At 33.3% G+C, this 19642-nt stretch overlaps 1 protein-coding gene across 1 annotated transcript in view; it reads left to right on the top strand.

The window, feature by feature from the left end:
- The window catches only part of LOC134248107 (leucine-rich repeat-containing protein 15-like), a 55003-nt gene that overhangs the window by 13478 nt on the left and 21883 nt on the right, over positions 1 to 19642 (top strand). Inside the window, exons 4-7 of the mRNA XM_062730529.1 lie at positions 3842 to 3913; positions 5681 to 5731; positions 8071 to 8091; positions 9028 to 9099. Coding sequence (XP_062586513.1) covers positions 3842 to 3913; positions 5681 to 5731; positions 8071 to 8091; positions 9028 to 9099 — 216 coding nt within the window. The remainder of the gene's footprint in view (positions 1 to 3841; positions 3914 to 5680; positions 5732 to 8070; positions 8092 to 9027; positions 9100 to 19642) is intronic.

The raw sequence follows: 19642 nt of genomic DNA, 5'->3' as shown, positions 1-19642 counted from the left end.
CACGGGGCTAATAATAGTGGAAAAGAAACAACAGAATCAGTAGAAGGTCTTCCGTTGAAGACGGAAGACCTTAATAAATATAAAAATTAACAATTGCAAGCAAAAGTCGGCAATGGAGCTAAGAGTAAGCCAATTCATGATAAGACGTCCCTAAGTTATATTATTTAAAAAAAAATACATTAAATGTTATTAAATTTGTAGTTTAGCTCTGCATATATTTCAGCATATACTTGTAAATGTTATAATACAGTACAGGCAACGCGGATCCCGTATTTCCCGCGTCCCCGCCGCGGTATAATCACAACGCGGTATTGGCAAGGTAGACAGGTAAACCGCGTTCCCTCCGCGGGAAATTCGTCACTTACCTGTCCCCGCCGCGGTTAAATCTTCGATCAATTACTGACAATTAGTATCGTAAAGAAACGGGAGTTATCTCCCCGAATTGTAATTTGCAAATTTTCCCAGTAACCAAAAAAAAAAAAACAAAAACAACAAAAAAAAAAAAAAAAAAAAGCAAAACAAAAAACAAACAAAAAAACCCGTGTGTTTATTAATAAATTTTGCTGTGAATAGAATTTAAACTAAGAAAAAATAAGTTTATTTTTGTTTCTAAAATTACATATCAATCTTTGAAATTGAATAGAAAATTTAATTAAATTGTTACGTCTTTGCAATTGGTTAATTATTTTGTGTTATTAAGAATCTATCAAGAAACAAAATTAAATACTAGAAATTTTAATTAGTTTTTCTTTTTTAATCTTCATATTATATGCAAACTGTAATAAATGTTGAACTCAGACTGTTTAAGTTTCGATGAACGATTTTCAGCATTCATTTGAAAAAAAAAATGTACATCTTTAAAAAATGTACATCTTCATATTGTTTATTAATTTCGATTTATTGTATATAAAATGTACAGACTTTTTCTTAAAGTGTCAAATTACCGGAAAACATCCGATGACGAGCATTTGCAGTTACATGTAGTGGGCACGTGAACTTAAATTTTCCTTATCCAAGATATCAAGAAAAATTTCTATTCTTCTTTATTTCTCATCGTTTATGTTCTGTTCCCAAATTAAGTTAATTTAATTGATTAATTTTCTTTAATGTATTTCCCTCTTTTATATAAATGTGCAGGCATTTTTCTCAAATTGTCAAATACCGGAAAGCATTCGATGACGAGAGCTAACTTTGAGCACGTGAACTTTATACAAGAGATCAAGAAAAAATATCGTTTTTCACCTTCACATTAACATGTTTTACTTTTTAATACGTCTTTTTAATTTTAATCTTTCTCGATTTTCGTGTTCAATAGATAAGATAGGATGTGCAGGTGTAATGATAAACTTCACAGACGAAATTATAGTTTATATTCAGTGCAAAAATTCATATATTTTTGTTTTCTTTGACAAATTCTGTTTCTTTGTGTATTAAGTATTAGCCGCGATCATTTCCTGTGTATAGGGATTAGCAGTGCCTGAGCAGGAAACGACATGCCCTGGGGGTTTCACACCTGTCTTATAGCATACCTTGGGTAACGCTCGCTGGATGTGCACATCGTTGTCTAGCCATTCAACAACACATCTGATTCATTGTTTCATTATTATTTCATCGATATCATTTTCAGATGCGATATAAGCCTTGGAATTTGTGTCAAATTATCGTTGCTTTTTTTAAACGGAGTGTATAAAAAGAATAAATTTTAAAGTAAAAAAAAAAAATTTAAAACAAATTAATGAAGTATTTGATATTAATTAAATCAAATAATGATCCATTACAGTAACTATGTTATTTCGTGTCTGTTTATATCTGTACCAGTTAGAAGATTGAAAGAGAGAGAGAGGAGATAGAGAGAAGAAAAATATCACAATATTAAGGCACGTGCATGATCGTTTTTCCTCCTTTTTGATCAGTATATCAATTTCCTAAGTCTAGCGAATAAAACTACCGCTGATTTATCAGTTTATTGACCATTTGTCGAATTTGTCTAAGTTTTATTGTTATTTATCGAGAGACTTGTTTATGATCCACTTTCTTCTTTCGTTTAGCATATGTACATGACATGTAATTTGAATATCTTCCCTTCTTGTCGCCAGATTACAACGACAGATTTTGGTGGTAAAATAAAATGTATTTTTGTCATAAAATTTGATTAAGAAAAATACAGTATATTAAAACTGTCGAATTATTGAAAATATTTATTTGAAACAAAAAAATTAAAAAGGATTCTGTCTGCAACAAAAACATTCTTTATTTCATGCATTTCAATTCATGAGTTACACATAAAAAAAAACGGCTTCGCTTTACAATGTCGTAGGAAAACGCATACAGGTAATACACCCAGGTAACATCCTGTGTATATAGGTAGTATGTACACTAGACAGCGTCGTTCCCTCGGGGCTTCTCATCCGCTTCGAGTAAGCTCCACTCCACACCAAACTTACCTGAGGAAAACCGAACGATTACACAGACACCTGAAAACTTGAAGCATGGCAACTTGCTGATTAAAATAAGTTAATTTCTGTGTTGTGTGTTCAATATCTTTAGGGCCCATATTTATGTTTGTGTTTTATTTGAACCGGAAAAATCTGAAATTTGTTTATGTTCATAAACATGATTTTAGTAATTTTCGAAAAGAGCAGAAAATAGATATACATTTAAATACTAGCTATGATATTATTGATATTCTGAATAGAAATACCTGTGATTATTTTATTAACAAGACCCCCCCCCCCAAAAAAAAAAATCGTCGATATTTAGTTCATAGTCTTACAATGTGGCGCATAATAATGGAGCAACGGTATTCCTACACTTAGGTGTATTTTGTTAAAATTTAATTGTAATTATGTATCACTATCTATCACCGTTTTTCATGCTATTATTTATTACAGACATGTATACAGAAGTAACGGTACTTTTCTAAATGAAACCAAATGACTGATATAATCTCGCAGATAAATAAACACAGAGCTACCGGTACATGTAACTGCAACTGCACTGGCTAATTGTGAACACCGGATTACAGTGCATATAAAGAGAAGCGATATCACAACATTCTTTAAATTTTAATTATACCTTTTTAGCAATTTGAAGATCATTTGGGGTGGCATTATTGATTTTGAAAATAAAATTTAAGTTAATATATTCAATAAATTATTCGACTTTATTTCATCCTATACTCTACATGTATTACTGTTAACAGACGTTTTTGAGAATGAATTGATTTTGAGGTGACCATTGGTAAAAAAAAAAGAAGATGTTTTTTATTAAACAATTTGATAAAACTTAAAAATGAATTTTTGAAGAATCCATGTAATGGTACAAATCTATAAATATTAATGTGGTCGTAATCCCCCCCCCCCTCATTTCGACACGATTAAAAATCGACCATATTTTACAGGTAAGAACATCTAAGCTGAAGAATAACGGTAACGGGCCCCGCCGCGGTGTAAACACGGTCTCAGGTAGCATCGCGATCAAAACCCGCGACGGTGTAACGCGGAAAGGATTAATACACCGCGGAGGGGACGCGGTCTAATACGGGATCCGCGTTGCCTGTACTGTATGTTCATATGAGCGACATTTTATTTTATGCACAATTATAGTAATTATACTGTATATTTCTAACATTTTATTAATCACATATAAAATGAAGCTCGTTTATATGGGAAATTACATTACAAACCAATACAAGTGACCTAGGTAATCGATATTGCGTATTTAAATATTCAAAGCTCTGAATAATTTTATTGATCTCGATTTTTAATATATATTTTGATGAAGATCAGGTCGTATGTTGTAAGGGACTATTTATACTTGATTTCTGTTGTTCTTTTCGTAGATATCTTAACAACAACAGAATTACCACGATACCGGACAATGTCTTTGCCAGCTTATACAATTTACGTGAACTGTAAGTAATCTAGTATGCATGTAACAAAAACTGATATATATGTTCTATAAACGTCTACCACAGTGTCTGCTAGTTTGCTAGTTTCCAACCAATTTTCTACTTTTGTGTTCATATATTTTTATTGAAATTGAAGTTTATTTCAATTTTTGTTAAAGTTTTTTTTGAAAAAAAAAAATTCAAATGACATTCAAAAAACCAATATTTTATTCAACAACAAAAAATATGCACATGGTAAAGACAAATACATGAAGTGCTTTATAATTGTTACTTTAACATAGCTACATCTTTACACTGAACTCATCTGAGTTTAAATGTGCTTTTGTTTGTTGGAACCCTCTATATTTTTTTCTTGTCATACTTTTGAAACTACTCGAAGAATTACCCGCATGCGCATAAAGGAAAACATGAAATATGTATATATCAGCTCTTAACCTTTTATTATTGTTTTAATTATTATTTTTGTAAAAGACGATTACTTTAATTTGTTTAATTCGGTTTTCACATAGATTGTTGTATACCACTTCACTATTTCATTTTGTAAATAATGTATGAACCAAGAATATGAAAAAAACATGGCCTTGATTTACGACATGTGACGGTATATAATTGAACTGAAGTTATTTTTAAAAGAAAAAGTAAAGTTCATACTTTTAAGCATAAGACGGTAATGGAAGTAAGTGCATGTCACTGTATGATACATCATCCCTGAAAAATAATGATAAAGTAACATTTCTTTAATTCGCAGGTAAGCTATACATATATTTTCAGTATGAACATGTATATGTTGTGCAACTTTCATAGGTATGACATTTTACTGGATGCACAAATAATTATCAAGAGTATAGAACTGCATGCAGAGTAATTATACTGTAATTATAATTCTATCATTTTATAAATCACAAAAATAAAACTCGTTTATTTTAATGCAATGAGTATTTTGATAGCCCGGTTACCCATCCACTGGCTAATTTATTTCCATAATCCTCTCAACGCTAGAACACCTTATCTTATCCTCCTTCAATGAGTAAAAAGTCTGTAAAACACATTGCCGTGTGTTGCCACCTTTGATAATTTAATAATTTGTTTAAAATTCTCAAGAGTATTAATAACAATGACATATAATTTTAAGCAGACACAACATATCAAGATGTAGAAAAAAACCAATTTTTTACAGGGGAATATTCCAAATTTACAATAATTACCACTAAGAGTTAACAGAAAAATCTCGAAAATGGGTCTGAAAACGCTAAAATATAAATTTAAATAACAAACAAAAATGGTGGAGGCGGGGTGGAAGGGGGTAAATAACTCATTTTGAAAAACGTCCCTCCTCCAAGGATGTAGATGGAAGAAAAAGCAGAGTGACGCATCGCGGGTCGGAATTTCATTTGTTTGATTTTGATTGGTCAATCTCTGCCTCTCCTAAGACAAGAAACAAATGACCATTAAAAAAAACAGCTAGAATATTTCAGACTTTCAAATTAAAGGTGGACACCTTTTGATTACAATAAAAAATTTAAGTAAACTTAAATTTATTTATCTATTTATTTGAGAAATATCATTTCAAAATCGATCCAAGTGACATATGTAATCTATATTACGTATAAAAGAATTTAGAACCATGTTTTGACCGCTCTGAACAATGATGGGTTTCATTCATCGTTTTTAAAAAATAGAGACATGTATTGTTGAAGATCACGTTTCTTTAGTGTAAACATTGTAATTTTAAAGACGAACAACGTCTGATTTCTATTATTCCTTTCGTAGATATCTTTACGGAAACGAAATCACCACTATACAGGACAATGTTTTTGCCAGGTTATACAATTTACGTGAACTGTAAGTACATGTATGTCTAGTATTTATTGTAACTGAAACCGTTATATATGTTAACTAAATGCTATCACATTTTCTGCTAGTGAATCATTTCTACCAATATTTAACTTTTGCTTTCATACATTTTTGGTTGAAGTTAGAGTTGGTTCAAATTTTAGTTCAAACGTCCTTGAAAAAGAGATGATTTCAAATAACATTCAACCAAATAATATTTTATTCAACAACACAAAATATGCACAGGCTTTAGACAAATACATATGATACTTAAGGACAGAAGATACAAACAATTTTTTTCTTTGAAAAAGATTAAATATCATGTCGCAAGTTTAGAAAAGTGGATGGTTTTAAGATTTTATTCTCCTAAGAAGAGGATTATGAAAAACACTTGGAAAATATTAGTAATATTTCAATGAAAAAACAAAAATAGACAAAACACATTCAGTAAAGGTTTACAGGTGAAAACAAATTTCAGAATATGTTTTCTTGGTGCTAAAAGTGTAATATAAACTGAGGAAAAATATACCAAGCCAGGTGAATTTTATTAGGAAAAGCTAAATTGTAAAAATCAGCCTATGTAGTATTGCTAATTTTTTGTCATTTTGTTCCTTCTATTAAAATTCACCCGGCTTGGTATATTTTTCTAAGGTTTATATTACACTTTTAGCACCAAGGTAACATATTTTGAAATTTGTTTTCACCTGTTAACCTTTACTGACTATGATTTATCAATATTTGTTTTTTATTGAAATATTACTAATATTTTCCTAGTCTATTTAATTTTCCAGTTCTTAGGAGAAAATATTCTGAGAATTATCCACATTTCTAAACTTGAGACATGATATTAAATCTTTTTCAAAGAAAAAAATTGTTTGTATCATCTGTCCTTAATACTTTTTAATTTAACATAGCTGCCGGTAAATCTTTATGATGAACCCATTCGAGTTTAAAAGTGCTTGTGATTGTTGAATCCCTTTTTTTACCATAATGTTTGAAACTTGTTGAAGAATTACCGGTAGGTTCATGAACTAATATCTGAAATTTATCTCTCTTGAAATCTGTTTTCAGAAGTAACATCATCTGTAATACTAAATAATGTTTTTTTTTCGGGGTTTTTTTATTTGTATAATTTGTTTTTCACACAGATTTTTGTAAAGACCTACCATTTCTCCGTTGTAAATAATGTATGATAATGTATGAACCAGAAATATGAAACGCATGCCATTGATTTACAACCTGTGACGATATATACATTTATTATACGGCAACCTTTACTTCAAATACTGTAAACGTACTACATTTAGCTGTGTTTTCTTTTTAGTGGCTTTGGCGGATCGCAGCAACCACTATAAATCAAGCACAAAGCTAAATGTCTTGCACATAAATAAGAATGTGAAGAAATGTGCTAAATCAAATCTACGCTGACTTATTCAAAAGTCAATTTCCGCCAAATTTCGTACACGCTATACATTAACATTATTTTTTTTCTAAATAAATAGTAAAATTCACAAATTTGTGCATAAGAAGGTAATGAAGGTAACTGTATGCGTTTTATGATAAGTCTTTCCTTAATTATACAATAAAAAATATATTCTTTTTAAATTCGCAGTTTAGCTATGCATATGTTTTTCAGTATATTTATACTTTTGCATGTTGTTAAATGTACAATGTACATGCACAAAAAGTTATTAAGGATAATGAACTGCAATCCAGAGTAATTATACTGTATCTATATTTCTAACCTTTGAGCAATTACATAAAAAATAGAACTCGTTTATTTGAGAAACTGAATTTCAAAGTCAATGAGAGAGACAAAAGGTAATCGAAATAACGTATAAAAAGTATTCCAATCGATGATTGCAGCGCTCTGAAAAACTAAGGCTTGAATTATAACATTTTTTTTCATATAAATTTTGGCCCCGTGGGGATCCGGGTTAGAATAGGTCCTCAGTACCCCCTTGCTTGTCGTAAAAGGCGACTAAATGGGGCGGTCCTTCGGATGAGACCGTATAAACCGAGGCCCCGTGTCACAGCAGGTGTGGCACGATAAAGATCCCTCCCTGCTCAAAGGCCGTAAGTGCCGAGCATAGGCCTAAATTTGCAGCCCTTCACCGGCAATGGTGACGTCTCCATATCGGTGAAATATTCTGGATAGGGACGTTAAACAGTATACAATCAATCAATCAATCATATAAATTTTGATGAAGATCAAGATTCTTAAAGGGTATATGTTGTAAAAAGACTATCTACACTATCATTCTTTATTCTGTTCTTAGTTTTCTTTCCGGCAACGAAATCACGATACTGGACAATGTCTTCGCCAGCTTATACAATTTACGTGAACTGTAAGTACGTCTATTACTTATTGTATCAGAAACCGTTATATATGTTGTATGAATATCTATCACAGTCTCTGCTGGAGAATCATTTCCTACCATTTTTTTTTTACTTTGGATTTCATACATTTTTTATTGAAAATTGCAATTTATTTTTATTTGAGTTTTAAAATATTGAAAAAAAGCAACGTTTTTCAAATGACATTTAACCAACCAATATTTTATTTAACAAGAAAAATATACACTGGCTAAAGACAAATACAATGTCATGTGATGCTTAATGCTTGTAAATTTAACATCAATAAAATGAAATTATTTTAAAAATAAAAATATAAATAGTAAAATTAAGAATTGCAAGCAAAAGACGGCAATATAGGTAAGTGTATGCCAAGTTATGATAAGTAGTTCTTAAGTCGTAGTTTACCTATGCATATACATGTATTTTAAGCATACTTGTATTTGTTATTATATGTTCGTATGAGCGACATTTTAATGTATGCACAAAAATGTATCAAGAATAATGAGCTACAATGCAGAAAACTAGTAATTATATTGTATATTTCTTACATTGCTAACATTTTATTAATTATATAAAAAGTGAAGCTCGTTTATTTGGGAAATTACATCACAAACCAATGCAAGTGACTAAGGTAATCGATATAGCGTATAAAATATTCCAACCCATACCTCCACGGCTCTGAAAAATTAAGGAATTTATTCATCTCAACTTTTTTAAATATATAATTTGATGAAGATTAACATTCTTAAAGGTCTTTTGTTGTAAAAGGACTATTTATACTTGATTTCTGTTAATCTTTTTGTAGTTATCTTAACTACAACAAAATCACCACGATACAGGACAATGCCCTCGCCAGATTAACATTCTTAAAGGTCTTATGTTGCGAAATGACTATTTATACTTGATTTCTGTTATTCTTTTCGTAGTTATCTTGGCGACAACAAAATCACCACGATACAGGACAATGCCTTCGCCAGCTTATACAATTTACGTAAACTGTAAGTAGGTCTAGTACTTATAGTAACAGAAACCGTTATATATGTTCTATAAATTGCTACCACAGTCTCTGCTAGTGGATCATTTCCTATCATATTTCTATTTTTGCTTTCATACATTTGTGTGCTTGCAATTGGAGTTTATTTCACATAGGTACATATTTATGATGAACCCACTGAAGTTTAAAATAATGTGCTAATGTTCTATATATTTCTTTACAATTATGTTTGAAACTGATTGCAGAAAAACCTTCATTCTCCTGAAAGAATACATGAACTATAATCTGTCGTGGAATCTGTTCTCAGGATCAACATAAGCTGTAAAACTTTAACAATTGTTTTTTTCTTAAAATCGTTTTTTTTAAATTTGTTTAACTCTTTTTAGCGTAGATTTTTATATACCATTGTTACTTTATAAATAATGTATGGAACGTGAATATTAAATATATGCATTGATATATAACCTGTCAAGGTACATATTGTACGGCAACAATATAATTAGTTATCCAGGTTCAATCAAGGGTGTACGGGAATTTACCCCGGTTTTATTCCATACACCCTGAGGCCGCAAACGAATTTATTTCCTTTGTACCAATAAAAAAAAGCTTTGTAAACATCAGAGTGTGTCTCAATCTATCGATTAGATAACCACGTATTGAGAATGTATGCATTGTGACGTCACGTTTTATTTACACCCGGCTCAAGTCGGGTGCACGGATATTTACACCCGACTTTGTAACCAATCAAATCCCAAGTACAAGCTAGGTAGGAAATAAATATCTAACTTCACTTCAAATAATTAAACAAGGGTTATCTTTAAAATAATTGGGAAAATTCATAATTACATATACACGTATGTAAATATTGTAAAAAGTCATTTAAGAAAGTTTAACTAGTTTATTTATTAGGTGTATTTGTGTTTGTTTTTTTTTTTTTATATTGAAAAAACCTTTATTAATTTATTTAAGTGTTTATTACTTCAAATTGAAAAAAAAATTGAAATTTGTTCAAATATACATTTTTTTTTATAATTCTATTGTAATATCCAATTAATCGCAATTTTCGTGGACCTTTCCGACAAGCAAACATTTCCGAGCTCTTTGGAAGGTTGTGAATATGTCATTGATAACACATAATAAAAAACTTTTATTCATTCGAACTGTAATAAGCATCCGTTGTATTTGAGAACTTAATTTGTTCTAACCATAATACATTTCAACAAAAGATATTATATCTAAGTATTGTGACATCTCATCACATGGTAAAAGCAAACTTCATTAATTGTGATAAGTTGTCAATAAAACAATATAACAATAGCATAATATTACCCATTCTGACAGGTATTATGTCTAGATATGAGGTAATACATTTTATTTTTGTGACGTCGTAATCAGATGTGAACAAGAAAATCGTCCAAACCATAGAAATATTGTACCCAGTTTTAATGAGCAATAAGCCAAACTGCGACCTAGATTAAAGATTTTTTTTTAAAATTATGCAACCGAGTATGAAACTTACTACTTAAGCGTTCGCTTCGTGATCAAGAGACAACTGCGTGATTCCCGTTCGCCGAGCCGCGTCCAACTTGATATATTAACAACAGTCGTTATTGTTCTTTTGCAAAGCGCCCGACACAAAACGTGAAAGTCACATACTGTTCTTTCGGGATATCCTTGGGGCAGTGTTTATGTCCTTCTCAAAGAACAGTATACCTTTTAAACGGGCACGGCTGCAAAGAAGCCGACTGATATACCGTTTTTTATCAACTTATTTGTGGATACCATTACTCGTTTTATATATATTATCTACGTATACAAAACATAATTAAGGTCATATTTATGAGAAAAAGAATTTAATGGATAGTAACAGCAAAGCTTTATGATAAAGTTGAAGACTTTAACTTTAAAATCGTTGTTGTAAGAAATGTAATTTTTTAAACAAATCTTTCGACCGTCTTTGTTTTCAGTGAAAACATACGATATAAATCCCCTTAACAAAAATATTTTGAAAAGTCTTAAGGGCATAATCAGTCGTAACTTGACAAAAACCTATTAAACTCTCATAAGTATTTTTAAACAGATTTATTCTAAAAACATAACCACAGAAACCAATTTGTACATTTCATTGTACTGTTTGAAGCAATATAATAATATTATATATATATATATATATATATATATATATATATATATATATATATATATATATATATATATATATATATATATATATATATAATCCACTAAATAGTCTCAGTATTCGGAATTATTGACTGAAACATGTTAAAATAAAGAAGAAAAACACGAAAAACTCCACTTAAGGATGTACAACACACCTACCCCAAAAAATTCCTGTCGTTTAATTTTCGTTATTTTTGTATATTTAGTACATGACTATATCTACTGCATGTATGCATATTTTGGACAAAATCGTTCGAGTGGTTTTTGGACAGGAACTTCCGAAAGTTACCCCCCTTTAGTTGTTTACAAGGAGAGAAAATTCTTAATTAATGAACTACTTAAACCTTGATTTTCAAAAGAACCAGGTTAGATATAAATGTCAAATTTCATTGGCTTATTCCTTTAACCATTTAACACAAAAAAATGGTCATCTTTTTGATATACATATCATCAAAATAATTTTTAAAGACCTTAAACTGAAAAAACTATGAATTATATAAGCCTTTAAAATTGCGTATTTTTCAAATTCAAATTTTTTTTGTGAAAAAACCTGTCGTTTAATTTTGGTTAAAAACTTTCTTTAGGTAGCTGGTAGTAAAAATAATCTTCATAATTTTTTGTATAATTTTTGTACGACCAGTTTTGATTTAATAGTGGAAAATTACCCCCTCCCCCTTTCTCAATAAAACACGTTCCCGCGCGTCTTTCAGACGGGGGTCGATCACTTTGTTATATGAATCTACAAATACACATTAAAAAAAAAATTAAATTGGAGTATTACTTTTGCTTCAAAAATATATTAACTTACAAATTTAAAAGTTCTCATATGTAAAGCGTATTTAAATGTAGATTTTTAGGCAATTTTTGAATACCCCTATCACCCCCACCCCATCCTTTTTTGCGTCGCGCGTTTGACAAAACGTCGTTTACAGTGCAAATATACTGGTATTTCGTCAAAATCCCGGAGGTATGCATTAGTTTTTAAATTCATGAATGCAGAATCAATATTGACTATTCTTTTTATATGTATCAGAAAAAATTACTGAAAGATTTTAGTGTCTAATCCATATACGTATGCGTTATGCATTCCATACTAGTATCTCATGAAACCTGGATACGAATTCAAGTTTTGTTGAACTTGCAGAATATGTTGTTTTTTAATTTTATTTCTTTAATTTTATTCATTAAAAAAAATGGTGTTTGTTCAACTCTCCTGTCCTGTGATATAAATGGAATAATTGTAGTCTCTTTCATGTCATCTTTTCAAACGAGACAGTATGTGGCCGTTGGGATACATCGACATTTGCATTAGATGTACATACACCCCTCATGATATTGTTCGCATTTCTTTCAATGTCGCCGCTTCTAAAGTTAAAATGAAAATTCCGTATTCGTCCAGTCCACATTAACATAAAAAAATCAATAAATAAACTCTTCATCTATTTCAATTTATATCAAATCGCACATTGATATTTTTTAAAATCTTATAGACTACGTTTTGTTTTGATTCGAGGAAATGCGAACCGACTTTGTTGACAGAAAGTCAAAGTTACGATTTGCTGCAATAGGATATTCATAAATGCAAATAATTTCAGTAACAAGTAAACAATTCTTTTCAATTCTATACTTACATTGTGCATTTGAGGTCTATAGTATTCAATTCTCGGATTTATCAGGTCTTGCTGTGTAGCCTATAGATTGATTCTGTGAAAAACCGTGAAGAAAGGGAGGAAAATAAACATCTCCTACATTTTCAGAGTTGTTCCTCTTTGATCAGTAAGGGTCTGAGAACAACATCGATTTTACATTGTAAAAAGTTTTTTGTTTATTTATTGTTGTTTTATTTAATTAAAGAAGAAAAACAATATTTATATCGTGTATGCACAAATTTTATCTCAGATAAGTGCATATAAAAAACATCAAGTATGTATTTATCACAGACTCCACACAAAAACAACAGTGAATTTAACGTTTCCTTATTATTTATTTCTTAAGTTTGGCATTTTAATGGCCACGGCTGGTTCAAATCAATTTATGAAAAATACACGTGTACAGTGGGTGCCGACCCAATTGGTTTTTGGCACACCTCCAATAAAAGCAAACAAACAAACAATCAATCAATGAATCAACAATCAATCAATCAATCAATATTAACTGTACACATGTCAAAGTTTTACAGGATAAGACTGACGTTTAGCTTCAAAGTTCCTGCAGTTGCGTCAGCCTTATGCATCAATCAATATGCATCAATCAGTGTTCAATACGATCAATTAATGTTCAAGTCAATCAATGAATGTTCAATTCGATCAATAATATTCAATTAGATCAATCAATGTTCAAACAATATTCAACAAATCAATATTCAGTTCATTCAGATCAATGTATTGTATGCTCATGTTAAGCCAATCAATGTTCAAATAAATCAATCAATGTTCAATGTAAATTATATACAAGTTCCTTGTATTCCATTCCAGAATTATCCACGCAATCATGTTCGAGTTGCGCCCTGTTAACAGCGGTGCAAGTCAAGATGATATGTGTTAAGCTAAATTCGCCTTTCAGCCATAAGCTCTTATCAAGGTTATTACGTAGAATACAATACTAGGTGCAGATAGGGTCAGCCGTGACGATGCTGCTGTGAAGCAGATTGATGATTATCATAAACAACAACTACGCCCTGTTTACAGCGGCGAGTGTCATTATGATTGGATAAGTGAAACTCCTCCTCCTGGTCCTTGGCACTGTCCATCACTCTGGCATGTAACTCTGTCGAAAAGGGGTGAAGTCGGACATGGCTAGGCAACGTCTTAGAATGAGTCGTGGCTCCAAAACTTCAGTATCTTTCCTGAAAGAAAAAACTCAACACACAGAAAACGAATTCAAGAAATTAGGGATTGGGAAGGGAGGGCTTTTGAAAATATTTCCCCAATTAAGCAGTACTTAAATTAAGACGTGTATCTTTGAGGGTGGTTGATAACTTACTGCTCCTATGCTCTGCGCGTATATTGCGCGCGCATTATACCGCGTGGTGCGCTGTTATAAATGGATTTATATCGTATTCACTGCATAAATCCGATTATCACAGACTCCACACAAAAACAACAGTGAATTTAACGTTTCCTTATTATTTATTTCTTAAGTTTGGCATTTTAATGGCCACGGCTGGTTCAAATCAATTTATGAAAAATACACGTGTACAGTGGGTGCCGACCCAATTGGTTTTTGGCACACCTCCAATAAAAGCAAACAAACAAACAATCAATCAATGAATCAACAATCAATCAATCAATCAATATTAACTGTACACATGTCAAAGTTTTACAGGATAAGACTGACGTTTAGCTTCAAAGTTCCTGCAGTTGCGTCAGCCTTATGCATCAATCAATATGCATCAATCAGTGTTCAATACGATCAATTAATGTTCAAGTCAATCAATGAATGTTCAATTCGATCAATAATATTCAATTAGATCAATCAATGTTCAAACAATATTCAACAAATCAATATTCAGTTCATTCAGATCAATGTATTGTATGCTCATGTTAAGCCAATCAATATTCAAATAAATCAATCAATGTTCAATGTAAATTATATACAAGTTCCTTGTATTCCATTCCAGAATTATCCACGCAATCATGTTCGAGTTGCGCCCTGTTAACAGCGGCGCAAGTCAAGATGATATGTGTTAAGCTAAATTCGCCAAACGTGCATAGGTACTCATTAACTTTGCACGCCGCCACCAATGTGGGGGTAGCTTAACACCTTACTCAAATATCCAGCCGTGACCACACCGATACATATCATAAGGAATACACGTTATTTTGGGAGTTTATAATAGTTGAGAGTCCACTTTTAAAATTTTCAAGGAACAGCTTATTACCAGGCGTAGAGAGGTGTACCCCGTCGGGGCGGTAATTGTCGGGACTATGATGGATATTTGACTGCTTAATGTACCCTCCATTGTAATGATATAGAATATGTTTTGCAATTGCGCTATTCACTCGCGCCCTACTTTTTTCGATATCGGGTCTCCCTTCACGTTTCCAGGCAATCCTTGTTATCATTTGCGACCAAATTATCTTAGTGTGCGGAAGTATCATTTGAATTTTTTTCAAATCACGTTTTATTGCAACTATTAATTCAATGGTCTTCATACGGCCAAGGTCGTTTGCTCCACAATGTAATACCAAGAAATTTGGTGGATCAATGAACGTAAGTAAATGTTTTAAAAGTTTAAAGACACCATTCCAGCGCATTCCTCTTCGACCTTGCCACAATATTTTATGCCTGTCGAAATTAAGGTCAGATGTGAAACCTAATTCGATCGCAGCTAGAAAGGCCCATGAAATTAATGATGACCCGACGATCCAAATATCTTGATAATGTTCTGCAACGAAAAAAGGGATTAGAGTGTCAAGCTGTCATTCTATTTGACTGCCGGGATCCTAATATATAGGCGATAACAATCTGACTTCCACCTTCCTAACATTTTAATTGTTTCGTCATCAACGCCCTGAGAATGAAAGTATGTAGCTGCTCCAATTCTAAAGGAGTGTGATTTATAGTTGCAGCTAGATAAACTGAGACGCGCGAGGCATTTACTTAAGACGGAATTAAATTGATATCTAGTTAGCGGTTTACCGCCGAAATGACAAAATAATTGACCAGAGATACTTGGTCTTTGTTGTAAATACTTGCGCATTAGTAATAGCGGTCAATAAGGACCGCTGCTAGCGGGAATAATTAATTGTGTTCCTTTGCCGTACTGGTCAGTCTTTGACCTCCTAAGGTTAACTTCTATGTAGGATGAAGGCTCATTCATAACGAGATCGTTATTAAGTAATGCTGCGTTTGAATTTCTCGAGCCTACTGTAAATTCCCCGACTCGAAGAAAGCCAAAAAAGGCCAAGGAAAACGCCGCAGAAAAGAGGCTCGCCTCATAACTCGATGTGCACACAACTGGTAATGTATTAATTAATTTATGGAGGAGCTGAATCGTTATTGGTAAACGTGAGTCTTTGGAGTGTCTCTCTCTCTTCATTCCTTCTACCATTTTCCGAACAATAAAATGTGAAGTATAGTCTGGTAAATCTAAGGTAGAAATCTTAATCTTATGTGATATAGCTGCTAGATATGTTTTGACAGTGCTCACAGCGTAACCTTTGACGGAAAGGAAAGCAACGAAGTTTGTCAATTCCTCAAGCGATGGAGGCCAAGAGTTAAGGAGATGGAACTCGGACCTGAACTTAGAAAATAAATCGAGGCCGTTGTTGTATGCCGCTTTAGTGTTTTCTGAAGTGGCGATGTCGATTAATCTAACGGTTTCACTCCTGATATCAGTGAGTGAAATACCAGCGGAATAGGAGTTGACTTTACATCTGCTTTTGGTGCTAGTTCCTGGAATTTGGTCCACTGTCGACGAGACAAAGCATCAGCAATATTATTACATAAACCAGGGATATGTTCTGCTTTAAATCTAAAATTATATTTCATTGATAGGTATACTAAATAGCGAACAAAGTGCATTACTCTTTTAGATTTTGACGTCTGTTTGTTCAAGATGTATACAAGGGCTGCGTTATCTACTCTTAATATAACATTTTTTGATCTGAAGTATTCTCCCCACAATGTCATTGCCAGAACTATTGGAACAAGCTCTAAAAAGGTAACATCTCTCAAAATTTCTGTATCCCCCCATGTTGAGGGCCAAGCGAAATGGGCCCATTTACCGTTTAAATATGCCCCGCACCCTAGGTTCTTACCCCCAGCACTGTCTGTGTACAATTGAAGAATATCACTACTTAACCAATCAACATCATTTAAATAGCATATGCCATTGAAGTGGTTCAAAAAATTGAGCCACATGAGCAAATCGTCTTTGATGGATTTTGTTATGCGGATAAAATGATGCTGCCTTTGTACGCCAATCATCGCGTCGTAAAACCGGCGATTAAATGCGCGGGAAGATCGCACTGCTTTGGTGCAAAAGTTTAATTGGCCAACGAGAGATTGCATCTCCTTCAAAGTGACTTTAGATTTATTTGCCATTTCTGTCAACGAGATCTTAAGTTTGATTAGTTTTTCGTTGGGAATACGGACTTGCCCGAGACATGTGTCAATTTCCAAACCCAGATAAGTTAGTTTTGTGACGGGTCCGACAGTTTTATCGATGGCAAGAGGAATTCCCAGTGCTGTACATAACTCCCCAAATTGCCTCATGAGTCTTGAGCAATCGTCGGATTTCGCTGAACCAGCAAACAGGAAGTCGTCAAGATAGTGCGTAACATGTGAGCAAGCAGATTGCGACCTGATGGTCCATTCCAAAAATGACGCGAATTTCTCAAATGTAGCGCATGATATAGAACAGCCAAATGGCAAGCATTTGTCAATGTAGTATTTACCCTCAAATTTGAAGCCAAGTAAACAAAAATCATCTGGTTGAATTGGTAAAAGTCTAAATGCACTTTTTATGTCCATTTTGCCCAATAAAGCGCCTTTTCCGAGCTGACTTATCATTTCAATAGCGCTATCGAATGATGAGTAGTGTACAGATGAAAGTTCTTTATCAATGAAGTCGTTCACGCTATTGTTATGTGGATATGACAGATGAGTAATTAAACGCCACCCCCCGCTAGATTTTGGCACGACGCCTATTGGAGACACCCTTAGATTCGAAAGTGGTATATTGTAGAAAGGGCCGGCCATGCGACCCATATCAATTTCACTTTGCAATATATTCTGGATTTCGTTCGGATGCTGGTTTGCCGAAATTAAATTTTTACACTCCAAGTGAGTGCGTTGGCCTATATAGTGAAGGGGAAATCCATATTTAAACCCATTTAATAACTCATTGCCCACATCATGGTTTGGATATGACTGTATCAATATTGAGAGTTGATTAATATCTACTGGAGAATGACCGAGGTGCTTTAGCCCCCTGGGGGTAGCGAAATCTATAGTTTGGGGTTTGCCCTGGGCGTGGTTGCTGATTTGGTGATTGAAAACGAAAAGGCTGCTTTTGCATGGGGAAGCGAGGGGCTGGGCTACGAGGACAAGTGGACATTGGGTGGTCAGATGCACACCTGATACAACGGTGTGCGTAAATACAATAGGGTTTACTACATGCACCCTTGTAGTTAAAATCAAAACACATGCCTTTTGACGGTTCAACTGTTTTTTGGGGAATGGTAACCGGAGAAGTTACGTATAACATCCAAAGTTCATTGTCGATTTGCCCCCATTCCATAGAACTATTTCTTGCCTTCTTAAGCCTAAATTGCTCGTCATACAATTTCCAGCCGGTGGGAGATCTATAGGAACCCAGTCTAATCGTGTGCATATATTTAAGTAAGCCCAGTGATTGATCGGGGTGAGCTTCGACGTAAACGCTAGTAAATACAAGGAATGCGTCTGTCCATTTCCCGATATCGGTGATTTGTCTACTTTTCCCTTTTTGCAAAACCAGTTCCCCATCTACTAGGTTTATTTTATTTTTCTTGTCCCTTTCTTCCGTCGTTTCCAACAGGACGCCCAGATCTAAATACTCCCCATTTTGTATTTTTTCGCGTGTTTTGGAAGAGATCGTGCAACCCAATGCATCAGTTATACTAACAATAGGCGTAGGTAAGTAGTCAGACTTACCTATTGAGCTAACAGGCTCGTTAATGCCCTCTTCCGTGCTATGGATAGTACTATTGTCATTTTCCCCCTCTTTTTGCTGCGATTTGGTTGCAGCTTTTTCTTTTCTGGTGGACTTTTTTGCAGGAGTAACCACAGTTGCGGATGACTTGCGCTTAGGCATCTCTCCAAAGAAAGTATTTTGGAAAATCTTTTGAAAATATTTCCCCAATTAAGCAGTACTTAAATTAAGACGTGTATCTTTGAGGGTGGTTGATAACTGACTGCTCCTATGCTCTGCGCGTATATTGCGCGCGCATTATACCGCGTGGTGCGCTGTTATAAATGGATTTATATCGTATTCACTGCATAAATCCGATTAATAAATTTTATTGTGGCGATAATTGGGCACGGCTGTTTATCCAGAGACACAAATTATGAAAAGCTATTGGTGTCTCTGGCAACACAACAAAGCAAACATTACATATTAAATATTCAAACTCAGGTTCAAAGTTCAAAGGTCAAAGTTCAACACCATATCAGAAAGTGGTAAAAGCCTTGACCCTGGGAGGTGCAGAGGTCAAGCACTTATTTATGTATTTCTAAATCCAAAGTTTACTTTTCAACTTTCATGAGTTACATGACTGCATATAAGGATAGTTACTTAGTGCCGCTCGTTTACGCCACAAGTTCCCAACCACAAGTTATTGTGGTAGGGAACTCCGCCACCATATGGGTGGGGGTAGAGC

This window comes from Saccostrea cucullata, unplaced genomic scaffold, assembly GCF_032062105.1.
Source record: "Saccostrea cucullata isolate Sc308-1 unplaced genomic scaffold, CSIRO_AGI_Scuc_v1 ctg3164, whole genome shotgun sequence".
Classification (NCBI taxonomy): domain Eukaryota; kingdom Metazoa; phylum Mollusca; class Bivalvia; order Ostreida; family Ostreidae; genus Saccostrea; species Saccostrea cuccullata.
This window is presented reverse-complemented; position numbering and strand designations above follow the sequence as displayed.